Source organism: Gigantopelta aegis, chromosome 6, assembly GCF_016097555.1.
Source record: "Gigantopelta aegis isolate Gae_Host chromosome 6, Gae_host_genome, whole genome shotgun sequence".
Lineage (NCBI taxonomy): Eukaryota > Metazoa > Mollusca > Gastropoda > Neomphalida > Peltospiridae > Gigantopelta > Gigantopelta aegis.
The window spans coordinates 42,945,831-42,964,829 of record NC_054704.1 but is presented as its reverse complement, the minus strand read 5'-3'; the positions used below and the strand labels follow the sequence as shown (position 1 = coordinate 42,964,829).

Genomic DNA, 18,999 nt, shown 5'->3' with positions numbered 1-18,999 from the left:
GCTTGGATTGACTGTATATACTGTAGTCTCTGTTTAGACTGACTGGTTTAAAGTTGAGTCAATGAATAGGGGAAACTGATACATGGTCCATTATGATGGGGTATAAAGGAGAGAAACACAAAACCTATATCTGGATGTTTAGTTTGTAAGCCTGGTTCCGGGTAGGTGATACATTATTTACTTCTTTACTTTTGTTAGTTTATTGTTTTAAAAACATGTTTTTTCTTCACATTTTATATCCAATTTAAATATACAATATAGGTGGTATATTCTTAGTATTTTTCCAATAAAGTAATTTCTTTTGTTTGTTTTTATAAATGGTCTAAATTCAACAGAACTCTGTATTTCAAACATATTTTAATTTTTTCCATCAAACAAATTAAATACAGAGTTATTATCTTTTAAGTAAGAGGCTGAGAAAAGTTAGCAACTTTATTACCCACCAGGGGCCTAATTCACTACTAATTCACTAAAATGTTGCAACTTTGCAGTGCAATGCTAAAAGACTTGCAAAGAGGATGCCTTGTTGTCTAGCAGAGCCTAAGTGACCTTTGTGAATTACGCCCCTGGTGTGTCATACAAATTAAGAACTAATGTGTCGTTGGTATATCAAAATGAAAGTAATAATTATTATTTGTTGGCATTAATGAAATGAATGTAGCTGAGAATTAACAACATTTGACTGGTCGCTGCAAACAGGCCAACATGCACTGATGTACAGTCTGGCACAAACGTAACAAAGTAAAAACACAGAAAAAGAAAGAAAGAAAGAAATATTTTATTTAACAACGCACTCAACACATTTTATTTATGGTTATATGGCGTCAGACATATAGTTAAGGACCACACAGATAGAGAGAGGAAACCCGCTGTCGTCACTTCATGGGCTACTCTTTTCGATTAGCAGCATGGGTTCTTTTGTATGCACCATCCCACAGACATACCACAGCTTTTGATTTACCAGTCGTGGTGCATTGACTGGAACAAGAAATAGCCCAGTAGGCCCACCGACGGGGATTGATCCCAGACCGACCGTGCATCAAGCAAACACTTTACCACTGGGCTATGTCCCGCCCCAACACAGACAAGTGACAGGTGAGCTATGACACTAAACAGGCTGGTATCTTAACATTTGTTGTCGCATTTTGTTTTTGACATCGGATTAGGCCAAAAATATTATGGTGACTTCGACTTCTCGTTACTGCTAATAACTCAGCGACTTGAGCCGAATTTTTTAAAATATCCATTTCGCCAGCCAGATTAGGCCCCTCATTGGCTTATGCCCTTTATTTTGTGTTTAGTCTCTTTGAACTCATATTCAGTAGCACAGATAAAATGTAATTATTGAAAATATGAGTGACTGAGAGCGACATGTTTAAACACATTTTAATCTATTTGTCATCAAAAATTTGTTTTGTTTAATGACACCACTAGAGCACATTGATTACTTAATCAGCGGAAACACACAACTTTTTTCCAAATGCAGAACGGGATCTTTTACATGCACTTTCCCAGACAGGCAAGCATATACCATGGCAGTTGACCACTTGTGGTGCATTGGTTGGAATGAGAAAAATCCCAATCAGCTGAATGGATCCACAGAAATTGTTCGATCCTGCAACACAAGCACTCAACTGACTGAGCTAAATCCCACCCTAAATTTGTCGTAAGTGCTTGCAAAAACAATATGGACCTCAGTAAAAAAGAGTTTAGCTTATTGCAAGTTCTTGTGATAATTATTTAGGGCTTTTTGTTGGTATTTTTGTGGGGGGTTTTGTTTTTAGTTTTTGTTTGGGGTTTTGATTGTTTTTGGTTGTTTTTTCCCCCTCAATGTGACACAATATTATCAAGTGCAATATCTAGACACATTTTTCACAATAGTATTCTGTTGCCTTTAAATCATATGAGGTGCAATGGATTATAGGATCAATTGCTCTCAGTAGGTAGGCACATTTGGTTTGGTTTTCCCCATTCCGGCCAGTACCACAGAACTAATATATCAAATACATGTACCATATGCCAAAGGCTGTTTTGTCTACAGGAAAGTATATATATATATATATATATATATATATATATATATATATATATATATATATATATATATATATAATACCGTAAGACCCTTTTGCTGTTATTTAGGAGATGCAGACTGATGACTCAGTCTTTAATATATATTTGTATCAACTGCATATCATATCATATCATATATGTACTCAACAAAATAAATTATTTATATGGTCAGTTTCTGCTAATGTTATATACACATGTATTAAGTTAGCAACAACTTTTGATCACAGATGATTTCTAAGTTTTGTATGAGTAAATTTTGACCAGTGATGCATGAAAAAATTGTGCACATAGGTAGAGGTTTAAAAATAATTTGTACCATATACATGAAAGAAAAAAACATCCCCCCAAAATATCTACTGGCCATTAATTAATTTGAATGAACCCAGATGAACTGTAATTGGATATAAGCACGAAAATAAGTTTGAATGAGAATATATCAAATTTAAATTGAATAGTAACATGTACTTTCATTACTAGCAATAAATGATTTATAAATTACAAAGTGCACAATATTTATTAATAATAACAGTCCCCTATACATATATATCAACAAAATGACCAATATAGTAATACTGTGTAAATATATAGTCCAATGCTCCTTATATACCATTAGTCTAGAATACATGTACCTACCTTTTTTAAAATTTCAAACCCAGATTACAAGCCAAGTCCATTGCCTGACAAATGTAATCTGTATGCTCACTAATTAGTGGTCAAGAGAAAACCATGGTTTCTATATTTATTACATACCCATTAAATCTTACTATATAAATACAGTCCTGAATACAAAAATGAAATACACTTTTCCGTATTCAACTCAACTGCCGGAACTATGCCGTATTCAACGCTACTATTTATAGCACATGGTTACCGGGAATGCCCTTAGCGATATGTAAACAAAGTTGGTGCTTGGTTTGAATTGCCTATTAAAGCAGTTAACTGTTATGCATCTTTAAAATGCTATTTTGTGGAACATTTGAAATGAAAACAGACAAAAACGGTGATGAATATTTAAAATTTCATGAGCTCGATACCAAAATTAGAGACGGGAACACTACTCACCAACGACCTTTTAATGCACGATTAAGGTTGACGACAGTCACTTTTTGGACCCTTGTTTTGGTTTCGTACACAATAAATAAAACATATCCAATGGTAATTTTGTGATATGATATATTTCACAAAAGGTACTTTTTATTTCTTTCATCTTTTATAACTTAAAATTAATATTTTGTCCTGAATTATGAAAAAAAAAAAAAAAAAAAAGATCTGCAAACAGCGTTGTCTGCTTGTAATTTTTTTTTGACAGGGGTCAAGGTTAGTAGACTAGTTTTTATTTTAATGTTGCAAAGTATTGTAATAATATAGCTAACTTTGAATTTAAATGACGTCAGTATTCCAATGACGTCACTTTGCATCTCCTTACAATAACCATAAACTGAGTACATGACGTTTCCTTTTTAAGAATATTGGAAAATTTCCAATGCAATATTGCTATTGATTTTTTTTAACATTACTAATGTGTTTGAACAAAATCATTTGATTAAAAAATTGTACCTTTTACGAAATATGGATTTCAAGTGAAATTACGGTAAGATATACTATATTTATTGTGTACGAAGCCAAAACAAAGGTGCTAAAAGTGACTGTCCTCGACTTTAGCAAAAATGACGTCGCATGCACCGTCTCCTCACGTAGAAAACTTGGATGAACTGACAACCGGATTATACAGTGGAGCGATAATTTATGGAGGCACATTTAATATAAACTTCAACTTTTCAGCAACGAGTAATTCCATGAACATCAATAAAAGAAAACACAACGATGACGACACAGACATTGAGTGTACAATTCTTGACATTTTTCTTCGTTGATTAAACTGGCGTGCTGAAGGTTTTGTAATGTATTACAAGCAAATTAAATATTGCATTGTTCGTGAATTTTAGCTATTACATTATCTTTAAAAGGCATTTCAAACAATATCATTAATATTATAAGTAGGTCTAATCCTTCACTCATTCTTTCTTATTTCTATTTATTGTTTAAATGGAACTATATTCCTATGTGTAATAATTAGTGGTTCATCGGTCCGTGTAGTAACACAGCTAACCTACATGTAGTTGTGTAAATTGAGAAATCCCCATCATTAGCTAGCAGTGTTACAATTTTTTAACTATTATTTAGAAACAAAATTCCAATTTAGGGTATGTAATAAATATAAAACTACATATATGTGGTTTTCTAATTTCTGTATTCCACTCGTGTATTTCCTGCCGGAAACCCCTCTGCCTGCGGCATCGGGGTTTCCGGCAGGAAATACACTCGTGGAATACAGAAATCAGAAAACCACATATATGTAGTTTTGTCTATGTATGTATGTATATATATATATATATATATAAAACTATATCATATTGTTACAAGTCTCTGTGTCTGTCATAACCCAAGTAACTCACTTATTAATTTCACTGCATGTAATTTCAAAAGCAACGATCGCCGTTATTTACTATTATTTACGGAAACTAGCAGAATTTCCAATAAATGAAGCAGTTTGCTATGGCGAACGCCCACGGATTAAACATATTTTTGTTCATGATCGAACGGATGTTTTCGACTTGGCCAATTTCTCCTAAGTTATCTTTTCCTTTTTAAGAAATGTCCTCAAGTTCGTACCAAAACGCGGATCCCCACCAATACCAAAATGCCATGGTTCACTGTTCGCAATGTTATTGTTAGCAGACGACAAACAAAATTGCATTTTGCGCATTTGTTATTTACCCGGTAGCCATCGTTTCTAATGTGTTTTTATTAATTACTCCAGTGAGAATGTTAAATCGTAGATTTACGTCCAACTAAGTTACGTTTACATTTACGACCATCTTTGAGAATAAGGTGCTTCTTGCATGTAAACGTAAATCTACGGCACACGTAAGTGCTAGTCGTAGACGTAAATTTACACTTTTTTGTGAATATGGGTCCTGGTATCTAACGGCCACTCATGTAGTATTCTCTATTAACACAATACTCTTCTTACAGTGTAAATAATATGCTTCACAAGTAAGGTATTACCATGCAAATTGGGCTGTGCAAATTGTATAACAATACATATTATAGCAGTTCTAAGAAGCAAAATAAACCTTCCAATCAGAAATCTAAAAAAACAAAAAAAACAATTTTTTGTCAAGACCTACTTTCTGTTTTGGAAGGACAATGGATGTCAGATGAAATGTGAGTACAATGTTAAGAAAGCTGAGATGAATAACCAATGGATGTCAGCTGGAATGTGAATAAGAGGTTAAGAATGCTGAGATGTGTAACCAATGGATGTCAGAGGAAATGTGAGTGTGAGGTTAAGAAAGCTGAGATGTGTGACCAATAGATGTCAGCTGGAATGTGAGTGTGAGGTTAAGAAAGCTGAGATGTGTAACCAATGGATGTCAGAGAAATGTGAGTAAGAGGTTAAGAAAGCTGAGATGTGTGACCAATAGATGTCAGCTGGAATGTGAGTGTGAGGTTAAGAAAGCTGAGATGTGTAACCAATGGATGTCAGAGAAATGTGAGTAAGAGGTTAAGAAAGCTGAGATGTGTAACCAATGGATGTCAGATGAAATGTGAATAAGAGGTTAAGAAAGCCAAGATGTGTAACCAATGGATTTCAGATGAAATGTGAGTATGAGGTTAAGAAAGCTGAGATGTGTGACCAATAGATGTCAGCTGGAATGTGAGTGTGAGGTTAAGAAAGCTGAGATGTGTAACCAATGGATGTCAGATGAAATGTGAATAAGAGGTTAAGAAAGCTGAGATGTGTAACCAATGGATGTCAGAGAAATGTGAGTAAGAGGTTAAGAAAGCTGAGATGTGTAACCAATGGATGTCAGATGAAATGTGAATAAGAGGTTAAGAAAGCCAAGATGTGTAACCAATGGATTTCAGATGAAATGTGAGTATGAGGTTAAGAAAGCTGAGATGTGTGACCAATAGATGTCAGCTGGAATGTGAGTGTGAGGTTAAGAAAGCTGAGATGTGTAACCAATGGATGTCAGATGAAATGTGAATAAGAGGTTAAGAAAGCCAAGATGTGTAACCAATGGATTTCAGATGAAATGTGAGTATGAGGTTAAGAAAACTGAGATGAGTAATCAATGGATGTCAGATGAAATGTGAGTATGAGGTTAAGAAAGCTGAGATGTGTAACCAATGGATGTCAGAGGAAATGTGAGTACGAGGTTAAGAAAGCTGAGATGTGTAACCAATGGATGTCAGAGGAAATGTGAGTACGAGGTTAAGAAAGCTGAGATGTGTAACCAATGGATGTCAGAGAAAATGTGAGCAAGTTAAGAAAGTTGAGATGTGTAACCAATGGATGTCATGTGAAATGTGAGTACGAGTAAGAATATTTATAACCATTATGATTTGTAACATAACAATAAACAAACATTTTATCACACTAAATACAAACCTTTAGCCACCTACGTTTTCTGTGCTTTTTTTGTTTTTGTTTTTTTCGTAAATAAAGTTTTAAACCCTTTAAAAAAAACCCACTGACATTGGAGGGGGATGGTGATACATTGTACTTGTCAAATCATAAACAATCTCAAAATGACAAATCCATATAGCTACATCTAAATACAGGGGGTGGGATCGTGACCAGTGGTAAACCATTTGATTACAGGACGTCTAATTTTTCTCATAAAGTAAACAGTAAGTTACTAGGTTTTGCCACTGGATGGCAAATGTATGTACATATACAGGGTTTGTAGGTGTTACATTTGGTAATAGTAAATTTATATTTTTTTTGTTATACTAAATAATATAATAGCTAAATTGTCCTTTTTTCTTTCTTTTCAATATCAATTTAGTTAAGTATGCATTTATAATCTCTACCCTGCCAGGTTAATGACATTATACACACATTGCTTGTATACATACAAATGTGTACTTATAATGAATTATATGTGTAATCATCCATGAATGATGTAAACCAGAAACAAATGTCCTTCTACATGAGCACCTACATGTAATTAACATAACTGACCTGAGCTGCATGGTTCAAAACAAATACCACAATTACATATACATGCAACTATACATACAAAAAAGAGAATGTTTTGTTTAACGACACCACTAGAGCACACTGATTTATTAATCATCGTCTATTGGATGTCAAACATATGGTCATTTTTGACAGTCATAGAGAGGAAACCTGCAAATTTTTTCCATTAGTAGCAAGGGATCTTTTATATGCACCATCCCACATACAGGATAGCACATACCACGGCCTTTGATATACCAGTCGTGTTGCACTGGCTGTGACGAAAAATAGCCTAATGGGGATCGATCCCAAACTGACCATACATCAAACGAGCGCTTTACCACTGGACTACGTCCCACCACATTATACATACATGCAGGGTTCGAAATAGTGGCAAAAAGCAGTTAATTTTGTTTAGACCTAGCAGGTGAAACAGAAATTCACCAGTAAAAACTGCTGCAGCAACGCAGACCATTTTCCAAAAGACAGATCTACAGGCCTCTGAAAATTGCTAGAAGGAGGAAATGTTTTATTTAACGACGCACTCAACACATTTTATTTACGGTTATATGGAGCCAGACATATGGTTAAGGACCACACAGATGAGAGAGGAAACCTGCTGTCGCCACTTCATGGGCTACTCTTTTTGATTAGCAGCAAGGGATCTTTTATATGCACCATCCCACATACAGGGTAGTACACACCACAACCTTTGATATGGCAGTCATGGTGCACTGCCTGGAACGAAAAATAGCCCAATGGGGAAACTTGCTAGAATGTTTGTTTCATTTGTGTCTTGCTTGTGCGATTGTAATTTTACATAACCTCCCCCCCCCCCCCCCCCCCATGAAATTTGGATCACCATTTACTTGGATATAATGGGTTACGCAACAAGGAAGTGGGTTACCTCAATTTATTTATGCTCCAACCGATAAATGGGTCACGCAGATTTTCAATTTTCAGAGGCCAGGATCTATGTGTGTACGATTATCTTGTGAATCTGTCATAGTTTAATTCCATTATGCTTTAAAATATATCCCACAGGACCTTATTTTCCACACATCGTCCCAAACCCTCCCCTCACCCCATTTTGTTTGGTTTCCAGCAGGCCATATTTTTTCTTAGCAGGAAATATTTCATTTGGCCTGCTATTTTTTAAAATTAACAGCAGGCCATATTTTACTTCCTATTTCGAACCCTGGTCATGTATATATTTAACGTTACCAACAAATAATGGATACCAGTACAATGCAATGAGAGACATGGATTGGTAAACAGTGATTTATGTAATACAAGTGTCAGTTTGCAATGTCAACAGTCACATACATTACAGCATGAGGTGCTATTGGGGTGCTTTTGATAGCAGATGTAAGCAGAAAATATTTTTTTCAGTATCGCATTACGATTTGCAACGCAAGTTTCAGAGATCATAACACAATTTCAAAACATTAAACAGGAGTTGCTAATCAATTTTCAATTGACTAGAAATATTGCTAATTGCAAGATTTTGAAAACAAAATATTCCCTGGTAAGATCATAAATTTATGTACATTTTGAACATGACACTGTAAAGTGTATCTGTATACAAACAGTATGAAAGAAAGGGATCTTTTATTTGCGCTTCCCACAGGCAGGATAGCACAAACCATGCCTTTGTTGAACCAGTTATGGATCACTGGTCGGTGGAAGTGGTTTACACCTACCGTATATCTTTGCCTATAAGTCGATTTTTTTTCACCCAAAAATTATTTTATAACTTGGGGGGTCGACTTATAAGAGGGTAAACAAATTTCACCCAAAAATATTACCGTTTTGGAGATTATTTTACAAGTTTTATTGTTGAAGTATGTCCTGTATTTATACTCAGATATGTTAATTTGACACATTTATTTTTCATAACCTTTTTTTTTTTTGGTATTAGAACGGTTTTGGTTATGCAAAAAGGCGTGCGATCTCACTCGCATACCAAGAGAACAGTCCACTTAGTTAAAATAAGTCATCACTAATAGCAAAAATGTAAACAATACTAACTACCTGTTGTCTGAGTTTATTTTGAAATTTGGTCACTGGCATTAATGGTTGTTCAAACAATGTTTTGTCGGTGATTAACTTCATGAATATTACTGAGCTTTCCCTGAGCTTTCCCTGATCTCTGCAGTTCACTACAGCAATAGGGACATACATCATTTGGTACAAAAACCAGTGTACTTTCCAGAGTTATCCTCCTTACATGTATTAATATGGCGGCAAAACATGTGATACTTTCAGTTTTAATACTTTTATCGTAGTGATCTGTTGTCAGTGTTTATAAATAAAGTTGTTGTCTGTGCACAAAACCATGCTGTACAGTGCCATACGGTAACAGTCAAACAGCTTTCACTATCTACTAAGGTAATATTTCGTTTTGATGCTATGTAGTTTGATTGCGATGTACAAAACGTGAAAACCGAAGTTTGTAAAATAATTTTCTTTTGTTCAAATGTTGTAAATTATTGTTCTCATGTGCGGAAAATAAGAAATACTTCAATATTTATAAGTAGTTTTTCATGGGTCGACTTATAAACGGGTCAATAAAAAAATACGTTTTTAGGGCTTGAAATTAGGGACTCGACTTATAGCCGAGATCGACTTACAGGCGAAGATATACGGTAATCATTGAGCCTTGCAGAGCACTCACTCAGGGTTTGGAGTCGGTATCTGGATTAAAAATCCCATGCCTCGACTGGGATCCGAACCCAGTACCTACCAGCCTGTAGTCTGATGACCTAACCACGACCCCACCGAGGCCGGTACAAACGGTATGAATATATATATATATATATATACTGGCACATGTACACATGGAAGTATCAATCCCAGCAATTTGCAATTAACAAAATGTCCACAACAAAAAAACATGCCATTGAAAAAAAAGTGCCGTGGAGAACTAAAAACTCTACGGCATTGCCAATTGCCGTGGGCAATTGCAGGGGTTGAATAGTATACAATTTTCATAATAATTACATAATACATTTGTATATGTTTTTTTTAATCAAATATGATTTATATCTCATTGAGTGAAGTTTGCAATCATATCTCACGAGTCGTGCTTGTGCAACGAATGTGATATGATTGCAAACTTCACTTGATGAGATATAAATCACATTTGACAAAAAAGATGAAATTTTTGATTTATTATATAACTTTTGGCAATTTACCTTTATTTTCAAAATGCCAGCAGTAAAATAGTTCCAGCTTTCTTACAATGAAGATAACACTTTCTACAGTGACGATAATACATTTTAGAGTGAAATAGTGAAATTTTCACTCTAAAATGTGTTATTGTCACTGAGTGACTGATAACACTTTTATTTTGCTGATATTTTAAGATATTTCACTAAATGTTATATAATAAACAGACAGACACAATGTTAAGTCATGATGGTACAGGGAAATGATATTCATTGCAAGCAACAAACATGCAATATTTAAATACATCTATATGTATGTGCACACCTGTATATATACATATATAAATAGGGTAAGGTTTTTATTAATGACTCACAAACAGTGGCTATGTGCCAAAGAAGATTAAAGCGGAAAAAAAAAAAGTGAATATAGACCACTGTACAAAGAGATTTTTTTCCCTACCAGTATAACACATACATTTGTGGAATGGCTCTTCTCTCCTTTCCTTTTTTCGCTCTGTCTCTGTTTCTCTCCACATGCATGTTGAGATTTATATATTAAGTGTTATTTTCAAACAAATAAGTAGTAATAAGTACAAGTAGTATTACTATTAGTAGTAATCAATCAATCATGTTCAGTGATAAACACGTATTATCTTTGTACACACATGTATACTTGTACAAATGCCAAAAATATGAAAGGTAGGAAAATAGTATTTGTTTTTAACGATACCTCAGCATACTATAGCTAACATAATGTTAAATTGTCATACTGGTTGGAGTTTGGGGGGGGGGGGGGGGGGGGGGGGGGGGTCACTGTGAATACTGAGGGTGAGCAATTCTCTAATCAATCAAACTTCAGGCCAGCACTCTGTACATGTACCACTGAATTACATCCCATACACTGACCATGTTTACCTAAAGATGTTTACACTGACACGTCTACAAATGTTTACCTAAATGTTTACACTGACCCATCTACAAACATGTTTACCTAAAGATGTTTACACTGACATGTCTACAAAGATGTTTACCTAAAGATGTTTAAACTGACACATCTACAAAGATGTTTACCTAAAGATGTTTACATTGACCAGTCTACAAACATGTTTACCTAAAGATGTTTACACTGACCCATCTACAAATATGTTTACCTAAAGATGTTTATACTGACCCGTCCACAAATATGTTTACCTAAAGATGTTCCACTGTCGGATGAAATGTGAGTACGAAGTTAAGAGAGCTGAGATGTGTAACCAATGGATGTCAAATGAAATCTGAATAAGAGGTTAAGAAAGCTGAGATGAGTATCCAATGGATGTCAGATGAAATGTGAGTGTGAGGTTAAGAAAACTGAGATGTGTAACCAATGGATGTCGGATGAAATGTGAGTACGAGGTTAAGAAAGCTGAGATGAGTATCCAATGGATGCCAGATGAAATGTGAGTAAGAGGTTAAGAAAGCTGAGATGAGTATCCAATGGATGTCGGATGAAATGTGAGTAAGAGGTTAAGAAAGCTGAGATGAGTATCCAATGGATGTCAGATGAAATGTGAGTGTGAGGTTAAGAAAACTGAGATGTGTAACCAATGGATGTCGGATGAAATGTGAGTACGAGGTTAAGAAAGCTGAGATGAGTATCCAATGGATGTCAGATGAAATGTGAGTACGAGGTTAAGAAAGCTGAGATGAGTATCCAATGGATGTCGGATGAAATGTGAGTAAGAGGTTAAGAAAGCTGAGATGAGTATCCAATGGATGTCAGATGAAATGTGAGTGTGAGGTTAAGAAAACTGAGATGTGTAACCAATGGATGTCGGATGAAATGTGAGTAAGAGGTTAAGAAAGCTGAGATGAGTAACCAATGGATGTCAGATGAAATGTGAGTATGAGGTTAAGAAAGCTGAGATGTGTGACCAATGAATGTCAGATGAAATGTGAGTGTGAGGTTAAGAAAGCTGAGATGTGTAACCAATGGATGTCAGATGAAATGTGAGTAAGTTAGGAAAGCTGAGATGTGTAACCAATGGATGTCAGATGAAATGTGAGTAAGTTAGGAAAGCTGATATGAGTAACCAGTGGATGTCAGATGAAATGTCAGTATGAGGTTAAGAAAGCTGAGATGTGTAACCAATGGATGTCAGATGAAATATGAGTATGAGGTTAAGAAAGCTGAGATGAGTAACCAGTGGATGTCAGATGAAATGTGAGTATGAGGTTAAGAAAGCTGAGATGAGTAACCAATGGATGTCAGATGAAATGTGAGTGTGAGGTTAAGAAAGCTGAGATGTGTAACCAATGGATGTCAGATGAAATGTGAGTGTGAGGTTAAGAAAGCTGAGATGAGTAACCAATGGATGTCAGATAAAATGTGAGTGTGAGGTTAAGAAAGCTGTTTACACTGACCAGTCTACAAACATGTTTACCTAAATGTTTACACTAGCCAGTCTACAAACATGTTTACCTAAAGATGTTTTGTAGTAAAATAATGAAAACAGATGTTTATACTAATTAATTTAGGTTTGCTACATTTAAATTCTAGTAATAGAAATACATGTCATATTTACACAAGAAATGCAGTATGCTCTCTCTCTCTCTCTCTCTCTCTCTCTCAAACAGGACTAACAATTGCTGCGCTTGCGCAATGGTTATTACAACCTTTGGATACATTATTTAGGTGGAATGAACTAAAGAAAGAAAGATAGAAATGTTTTATTTAACAAAGCACTCATATATGAATCAGGGGCGGGACGTAGCCAAGTGGTAAAGCATTCGCTTGATGCGCTGTCGGTCTAGGATCGATCCCATTCGGTGGTCCCATTGGGCTATTTCTCATTCCAGCCAGTGCTTCACAACTGGTATAAAAAAGGCCGTGGATGGTGCATATAAAAGATCTCTTTGCTGCTAATCGAAAAGAGTAGCCCATGAAATGGCGACAGCGGCTTTCCTCTCTCAATATCTGTGTGGTCCTTAACCATATGTCTGACATTATACAACCGTAAATAAAATGTGTTGAATGCGTTGTTAAATAAAACATTTCTTTCATAGATGAATCGAAGAATTGCAACAATAGCCATGCAATCATTTCGTTACCACACTTATCATGTTGTTTGTTAAGCGGCTATTGGTAATGATCTTTCAAGTACATCTAGTGTTACTGTAACTGTTAGATGAACCGTGATAGCAATCAAACAATTAGTGCACAAACGGGCCTCAGTATAAAACAATACTTTGAACATGACTACATTTCTGGAAAGTGGACAGTGCTGCGTTTTTTATTGTTGAAATATTCAAATTGTTTAGCAATAAATTCATGTAAACACAGATTACGAATTTGCCATTTATTTATTTTATTTCAGTGCACTTACATGCATTACGCAATTTGTATCTAATTCAACTTTCTAACTGATGTTACGGAAATGTCTGATGTTGACCGAATGGTTCGGTCGAACTACCCGATGGGTCGAACACTTTCTCGAGCACCGACAGGATTCGAGCCAACGGGATTCAACTGTGTGTGTGTCTGTGTGTGTGTATATATATATATATATATATATATATATATATATACACACACACACACACACACACAGACATATACATATACATACACATACGTGCATATACATATACATATACATACATATACACACACACACACATATACAGATATATATACACCTACATACCTACATGTATATAACAAGTATAAGTACCTGAATTTCAAGTAGATACATGTATGTAATATGACTGTCTGGTTTAAAAGGATGATTTCAAATTACTACATGCACAAGTACATTCCATGAATTCTACCAGTACAGCCAGTTCAGGAACTATAAACTGGCATAACCAGTGTACTTGTTTCATGTACATACATGTAATATAGGTACATCTACTCACTGTAATAATACATTTAACGAGTGTTTAAGTGCCAGTATTTAGCTTTATGCACCACATATAATCAAAGCCAAATTAAGGTGCTTTTTTTCCTTGTAGCTGTGTGTAGTTTTTTTCGGCATCACCGAGCAAAAAATCATTGAGGGGAGTGATTAATTACTCCCCTAATTTAGATTTATTTGGAATGCCATTCAAGATAATACCACAATGAGCACTGATCAATATTTAATCCTTTTGAAGTACATGCATGCACTACATTTATTCCTTTTTTAAAATAAAATTCACATTGTTTGTTTGTTTGTTTAAATACTTATTTTCATGCTTACATCCAACTGCTGTTCTGGGCACATACCTCAAATTTCTGAGCTGTCTGTCCTGGACAGTGGGTTAGTAGTTAGTATGAGAGAAGTCGATGTAGTGGTCTAGGTGGGAGCCAGTACCAAGACGTGAATCCAGTACCTTACAGCCTTAAAGGGACATACTCAAGTTTTTAAAACATTACAACATGTTTTTTCACTTTTAGAGCCGTTTATGATCACTGAAATCAAACATTACTTTAAAAAGTTATATTTTATTGTTTAGATTACCAGTATCCATTTGCGTAGAACTGAATTGTTTCTGGTCATCCTGTTGTTTCCAATACCACAAAATGCGTTTTGTATATTTTTTAAAATACGCATGCATCTAAGAAGTAGCATCTAAGAAGTAGCAGCTATTGATTCAAGTTCTTGTCTATTTTTAAGGATATTTACCGGTTTTAACGTCACAGACTTTTCTTTCACTTTTGTAGATTAACTCTAAACTCAGTGTCCATTTTTTACAAATTAAAACTAGGGTCTGCGCCTTTAAGTCCAATGCTAAAGGGAGCTAAAAATTACTCTCCTTGAACTAGCCTCAGGGAACTGATGGGAAGCTAGTGATATATATTCTGATGCAGGATGTTAGCTTTATCCTGTTTGGTAAGAATGAGGAACTCTGCAAGGCTTGTCAAACAAACTCCCCCATTCGTCCTGAACAGAATATAGCCAATAACGGTACTTGTATATCCTAAGTACTGCATTAACCAGTTATTATTTTTATTCTACAACCCATAAAAAAGCATCTATATAGAGAAATTGTATTTATTCAATATTTGTCATATACACAAGTTTTGTATGATCAAGTTAACCAAGCAAGCTTTTTGCAGTACTTATGATGTCAAACTATCTAGAATTCTAGATAATTAATTTTAACATGTTAAATTTTTGGCTATAATATTAACTTTAAAAAGTGTACTCTTAATTCATAAATAAATATATATGTTTTAGTTTGTTTGTCATACAAAACAAATATACCAATCTAATTAAAATTAGCTCCACTATTACATGTGGATCCAACAGCAGCCAGTTGGAGCTCATGTCCACCAATCAAAACCTTACTTGCAGAATCATGCCTGTGATTTAAAAATAATTTGAAAACATTCCAAACACTGGTGCAATTTCGTACGAGAAAACAAAACGAGGAAGTAAATTCATCTAGAGGACACTGCTTAAATGTGGAATGACTATAATTGCTTGCAATTGCACAAATGCGCGCGAACATAGAAGCAATTCCTTACGAGAAAATGAAATGTGGAAGTCCGGAATGCATTTCCTGGTTTACGATTGGAAACGAAACTACCGTTGCGTTGAAATTTTTGTCGAGAACGAAACACTGTTCTCGACTTTTCTTACACGTGGTAACATCCCGATAACATCAACGGCCATTCTTGACTTATTTTGATGCCTAGAAATATCGCTAATCAAGATTTAAAAACAAAAAGTTCCCTGTCCACAAAAAGTTCCCTGTATTAGAAATAAAAATTGCTAAAGTTACCACTGGTCAACACAGGAAGAATAAGAAAGAGAAGTAACTTACCTTGAATGGTTTCTAATTCCATTGAATATAAATTATCCACTGGTATGTCTCGCCTGCCAAAAGTCTGAGATCCAGGGGGTGGCGGGACCATGCTCATGCGAAGGGAATCGAAAGAGCTGGAACTTGCTGGACTTGTCCACGAAGAAGTTTGGCCGATGTCACTCGTCTGCTCTCCTTTGATGTTGAAAGGATCAAAGTCTTCTGAAGCTGCTACTGGTGCTCGTGGTTGTGGTCCACCAAAACCTTGCTGTTGGACATCACTAGCCTTGTTGAAGTCAGCACATTCAGTGGCAAAGTCAGAATATTTAAAGGGATCATCTTGATAGAAGTTGCTCTGGGGTGTCGCCAATTCTTGGAAAATCGCAGATGGAGGTGGATCTTCAAAACTAGTATTATTACCAGGTTTGGAAGATGAGACATGATCAAATGCTGCCCAGGCCGTCTGGTTCAAGTTACTGCCAGAATTTGAGCTTGTCCAATTGGTTGATTCTGGTTCATTGCAAGGTCTGGGTGGCACTGGAGGTGCTACGCTCTTTGTGACGTTGCCTGGAAGAGGTGGTGGGGCATACACTGGAGGTGGTTGCTCATAACAGAGAGATGAACTGGGGTCTAGTTTGGCATATTCGCCCCACTGTTCTACAATGTTCAACTTTGTCACAGTATCCCTCGACCGGCAAGGTGGTTCAGCAGCTGCTGCAACAACCAGTGGTCTAGGCATGTTTTGAGCATTACTTGGCGGTGTTTTGTTGTCCTTATACGCTAGATGACTGCTGTGATTAGCAGCAGAAGAAAATGTCAATAAATCTGAGTTGGGTACTTCGGGAAACCAGACAGGCTCATATGTGCTTTCATCATCACCTGGACTAAAATTGGATGTGACATCCGTTTGGTCATTAATAGAGCTTTCACCTAGAATATCTGCAGAAGAATCTGTGGTGGTTCCAGAAACAAATACCAAATTTGTGTTTGTATCTGGTTCTTGAATAGAAGGCAGGGATGAAATTTTACTAGGAATCAAAATGGGGCTCATATGGGGCTTTCCTGGTCTGTTTCCTATGAATTCTTGGATGTCATAAATAGGTTGTTTTTCAGTATTATTTTTTTCGGTTCCTTTAGATGAATGAGGGGTTTCTCGGTGAATGCTGCTGTTTTCAGCATCTGATGTCATTGGCTGTCCATATTTTCTCTGAATGGCCTCTACTCTCTGGACTGGGATATTTTTTGAATGTGAGTTGTTACCACCAGAATTACGAGCAGTCTGTTCGTGACTATCAAACACTGAATTATTACAAGCATCACTCGAGTTTGCAAACTGTGCATTGACCATATCCTCCACCATCCTGCCCGCCTCATCAGCATCAATGGGTATCTTAAATTCGCTTTCCTCATAATTGACATAAACATCATCATCATCTGTTGTTACATTACCATAAACACCATCTGATACTATATTTGCTGTTTGTGGAGAATCATTTTTATTAGCATTTCCTCCTCGGTAAGAATCGAGATCCGATTCCAGGTATGGTTTTGGGAGAAAAATATTTTCCGAGGATTGCGTTCTAGTCCGTGGCCTTGGTACAGGGCGGTCTGGAGCTGTGGGTACCTTACTCTCAGCAACACCCGCCTTGTGAGTTGTCCTTGTTCGTGTTCTCGGCTTCGGAACAGGTTTGTTTATCAAACTGGCACGCCCCAAAACATCTTTCTTCTCCCTGAATGATGGAGCACTGTGTTTGGGTGGTAACTGGGGAGGTGGAGAATTTAGCCCGCCCTGTTCCGCCATTTCTTTTGCTGTGTGTGCTCAGATGTTATGGATGATGTTGTGTTGAATGATTTAAACATTGGATGTTTACTGCTTCTAGTCCACCTACATCACAATGCAGACATAATTCCAGACAGTATTTATGAAAACAAACTAGCAAAACACATTCTGAAAAAGAATAAAAAGGTGATTTGAAACACAGGTCAGTCAGGTAAACAATAACATTTGTTTAAGACTAGCTGAATTGATTACACTGTTTACAATCAATGCTCACCCTGTTAATTGCCAAATTAGTTAATTGCTAATTTTTATAACATTTAGTCTTTGACTAATAAAATATTACTTAAATTAATCAGTGTTTTTCCTCTGCTTTTAATTCATGCATTACTGACACATTTTATTTGTACAAATCAGATTTGAACAAAAATAGTATAAAGTATTTTCCATCGAAAAGGGGAAAAAAGTGCCTCATAGTTGTAACATCGCAAGTAATACATTCGGGAATCTTAGTATATATTCAGGTTTTCGCCGATAGTTAACTGTTTTTTTACTTTATATTGACAATGTGTTTGTGTGCTGCATATAAAAGGTTGACAGAGATCCCAGTCTATGTTAATCACGTAATCGGCTTTTCATTGTTTTGTTTAAGTTATTGACATGATTGTAATACTGTGTTACAAACGTTTACTTTCCTTTTAAATAAAGTGTTTTATAAGGTGTACCAAGAAACATTTAAAAACTATTTAGATAGTTCACTCTATTATAAATTTGTTAAAAATTTGACTTTGATTGTTTGGCGAAAACATGGTTGTGGTCTGTTTTCGTGGTAATCATATTATCAATGATGTAATGATTTTTATCTACGCGAAATTGAAGGCAAATTGGACTAACAAGGCAAACTTTAGTGGTATATACAGACTATTTTGCCAGAATTTTCTCCTAGTGTGACTATTGCTGGTCTGTTTGTATCAACTTTGGTTCTGGCGACCATATAACATGTTATAATTGCCAAACGAAAAAACGGTCACATATGCGACCAATTCGGTCACAATGTAGAGGCCTGCTCATACCAGTTTCCATTTGTCTGTTTAATACACACGAAAGTTATATTTTAATTAAAAGCAATGAAAACATATTTATATTATGTAGGCAAACTCTGGCAGAAACCACTTCTT

General features: G+C 35.7%; 1 protein-coding gene across 4 annotated transcripts in view; it reads right to left on the bottom strand.

Moving 5' to 3' along the window:
* The window catches only part of LOC121374327 (arf-GAP with Rho-GAP domain, ANK repeat and PH domain-containing protein 2-like), a 123,237-nt gene that overhangs the window by 88,062 nt on the left and 16,176 nt on the right, over nucleotides 1-18,999 (bottom strand). For all 4 annotated transcript variants that reach the window (XM_041501390.1, XM_041501389.1, XM_041501392.1 and 1 more), the window contains exon 2: nucleotides 16,066-17,992. In XM_041501390.1, coding sequence (XP_041357324.1) covers nucleotides 16,066-17,845 — 1,780 coding nt within the window. In that variant the 5' untranslated portion in view covers nucleotides 17,846-17,992. The remainder of the gene's footprint in view (nucleotides 1-16,065; nucleotides 17,993-18,999) is intronic.